This window comes from Phaseolus vulgaris, chromosome 8, assembly GCF_000499845.2.
Source record: "Phaseolus vulgaris cultivar G19833 chromosome 8, P. vulgaris v2.0, whole genome shotgun sequence".
Taxonomy (NCBI): domain Eukaryota; kingdom Viridiplantae; phylum Streptophyta; class Magnoliopsida; order Fabales; family Fabaceae; genus Phaseolus; species Phaseolus vulgaris.
In genome coordinates, this window is record NC_023752.2 from 44,022,063 (window position 1) to 44,025,763 (window position 3,701).

Consider the following 3,701-nt stretch of genomic DNA (forward strand, 5'->3'; position numbering starts at 1 on the left):
ATTATAAAATGTCTAAATAACCAAAATAAATTAATAAAATAAAATATTAAGTAAGGATAAAATAGGGAAAAAATTTAAAGCAGTTAAAGTGGAAAATCCCTTTTATATATAGGTATAGATTATGTTCTTGCAAGGGAGATGAAACCTAGAGAACTATTGAGAGGTTTCATCTTCCTTCTTCCTATCGGGCGGTTGACCTACACTTCAGCTTACTCCTTCAGTCTTCGTGCTACTCCTTTGGGTCTCGGTCAGCTTACTCCTTCAGTCTTCGTGCTACTCCTTTGGGTCTCGGTCAGCTTACTCCTTCAGTCTTCGTGCTACTCCTTTGGGTCTCGGTTGCTAGATCACTCAATCTCCTGAAGAATGTCAAATGGGGGGTACCTGCAGAAGACACTTCAACGCTCAAGTCAGCAAAGGATGTTCGACACTCGGTTGTCAGAATTAATGGTGTACCTACTTCTTGGAATGTGCGCTATTTATATTATTTTAATGAGTTTACCTTGTTGGGTCAGATTAGTGAAGTGGGTCGTACTTAGAGGTGTATTACCTAATTCATAATGATGATTTAACTTTACTGACCTTGATTGAGCGTTAATGGACCGAGGGTGTCGGTCGTCCTACATGGACGTGTATCATTCAGTCGGCTCGGTTGTGGGGATCGAGTCTACCAATACAGATTATATATTAAAGGTAACATAATATACACGGAGCCCTTACAATTGAATGAAGATATTAACAAAAAGCATTCACACATTTATCTACACAAACAAGTAATTATCAATGTATATATGTGTGTATTTTGCAATTTATTCATAATTGACATTCTTTGTAGAAAACAAAATTTGTAAAGAATGAAACACTTAGAAGGATGACTAATCACTCGCATTGGTTAAGCCAATTTACACCAAGATATAATGATTTTAAATTTTATATAATAGTGATGATAATGACATTTTTTTATTCGTAATATACTGTAAATTTCTATTGTTAATAAGTTTGCGAATAATAACATTGTTTAATATATATAAAAAAAAGAAATGCGGATACAGACGCGAGAACGCCTATGCTCTCACTAGTATATATAATTATTTTATCTATATTAAACAAGGAATACATTTGATATATTATTTGATTGTTTTGAAAATTTTGGGAATATGGAACCCTAATTCCACACCACCCAACGACACCATCGCGACCATCGTCGACTTGCAATCTGCTACCACCGTAGACCTGCACTCCGCGACCACCGCACGAATCACTACCACCACGCGATGTCCTCTGTCCAATCGCTACCACCGCGCGACCTGCTCTGCTCGATCGCCCCCGCCGTACTCGTTCAGAGAAGACGCACCACCTCCGCACAGAGAAGACGCAACGAAACATCCCTAGGTTAGCATTTGACCAGCGCCGCCGTCGCAACTCTCTGCGACGCCTGGTTCCTCCAACGCCAGGCCAGCAGTCGCCGCCGCGGTGCAGCAACAGTTGCAGCCTCCAACTACGCCTCCACCACTGGGAAGTTGGCCGTGAAACCAGTGGTCGCCGTCCAGCTGCGAGAAAGACGGTGACGAACCCTAATAGCAGCAGGTCCAGGTTACGTAAATTAACGAAACTGAAACCCTAAATTGAAGATTTGGGGGTTTTAGGGTTTCCTACTACAGGTTCGGACTTGTTAGCCTTTTAAAATGGCAGAGGGCTCTGCGGGTTTCCTCATTCCATGGACTTGTTTGATCGATCGAAAAGTCTGTCCTGATAATAAAGTATATTCCATGTCCGGTCAAAGGAAGACTTTTGCTCAGGCTTTGGGAAATACATGTGACATTCCTTTGTCCCAACTACCTACCCCTTGTATTAAGGGTGACATGATTGCTGTCCAGATTGATGAGGCAGATTACTTGGCTGGTCTTGAGGATTGCAAAACCCATCTCCATGGTCGGGTTATTCTATCTAAGGGGGATAAACCTCTCACACACCAGGATTTAACTAAAAAGTTGCAGCCGGTGTGGAAAGCTCTTGGACCATGGAAAGCAATTCCTCTTGGAAAGGGTTTCTATGAGTTTGAGTTCGCTTCTATAGAAGACACGAGATGGGCCCTCGGAATGGGTTCCCTCAAGTTATCTCCTGGTTTATTGAGATTGTTTGCCTGGACAAAAGACTTTGTCCCAGCTACCATGAAGAATACCAAAACTCAGACATGGGTTAGAATCTACCATTTGCCTTTGGAGTATTGGAAACCAAATACAATATATTCCATCGTTAGAGGCCTTGGTACTCCTTTGTCTTTGGATGAGCATATTATGAGAAAGAATAGGGGTATGTTGGCTAGAGTGTTGGTGGATATTGATCTTCTGTCCCCTCTCTCCGATCAACTTTTGGTTGAACGTCCAGGCTTTGCTTTTGTAGCTGGTGTGGAATATGAATGGCTCCCTCCTTTTTGCTCTCATTGTAAGATGATTAGGCACGAGCTTGCTCAGTGTCGGGCGATCCATGACCAGGGTCGTGTTCTTGGGCCTCAACATAAACCTTCTCAGAAGGCATCTTCTGATGAACGGGACCAAGGGAGGACCGTGATTCCTAAACAACGTTAAGAATATAGGAAAAAAGATCCGGAGACAAAACTCGTGGAAGGCCTCATTGATAAGTTGAAAGTTGATGAAACAGGTGGAGGGAAGGATGTTTTTGCAGATATGCCTCCTCTTGAGGATGCTTCAGATCATGATAGGTCCTCACCCAAGCAGGGGTTGTCCACTCCCACTTTGGATTCACTAGCTGTTATGCAAGCTAAGGACCCAGAGTCAAATTCAACAACTTTTATTGATGATCATCATGTGGAGGTATCTGTTCCTGTGATTGTACCATCTCCGTTGCGTACTACCTCTCCTCGGAGGGTTAAATCACATGCGGATACTAATGCACCAGTTCCTAATGTGGAGGTCTCTACTATTGTGACTGTACCATCTCAGTCGCCTCATCCCTCCCCTCGAAAGGCTAAATATCTTGGGGATTTTAAAGCAATATCGTTGGTCCTTCAAAATCACTTTTCTTCTCTTGATGGTTTGGAAACTACAGATGTGGGAGTTGATTCTCATATTGGAGCGTCAACTATTCCGCCTACCATTGTTGGAATTAATTCTGATCATATTGAAAATCAGGTTGTTTCAAAATTTTGGGCTGACTCTAATGACATGGAGGAGGATGACAGTGATAATGGGGAGGAAACAGTTCGCACTAAAAGAAAACCAGGGAGACCACCTAAGGGGACTGGTAAATCCAGGAAAACTGCTAAGGCAGTTCTCTCTACAACGTCGCAATGAAGGTCTCTTCATTTTTTTAGAATGTCAGAGGATTGGGGAACCACAAAACTGTGGAGATGTTGCTTAGTTTATTTAACCTACTTAAACCTCTCCTGGTTTTTCTTGCTGAATCCATGATGTCGTACACTAATGCTTTCCACGTCCTTTTCAAATCTGTTAATATGCATTTGGTGGGTACGTCTCCTATTGTTAATAAAGTTGCTAAGCTTTGGTGTTTGTCGGTTCCTAATCTTGTCCAAAATTTCTTGGTTAATGATCAATTTATCTCTGTAACTTGTCGTCTGCAGGATACAAGTTTTAGCTTTGCAGGTGTTTATGGTGCTAACACATACTTGTCTAAACGATTTTTATAGAGGGATCTTAGTTTCTTCACAGGGCCTTGGTGTATTC

General features: G+C 42.0%; 1 protein-coding gene across 1 annotated transcript; it reads left to right on the forward strand.

Moving 5' to 3' along the window:
• Nucleotides 1–1,682: 1,682 nt before the first annotated feature.
• LOC137825198 (uncharacterized) lies at nt 1,683–2,585 on the forward strand. The gene has a single exon (XM_068630871.1). It carries the CDS (start codon nt 1,683–1,685, stop codon nt 2,583–2,585), a length of 903 nt encoding a protein of 300 aa, XP_068486972.1.
• Nucleotides 2,586–3,701: the final 1,116 nt, after the last annotated feature.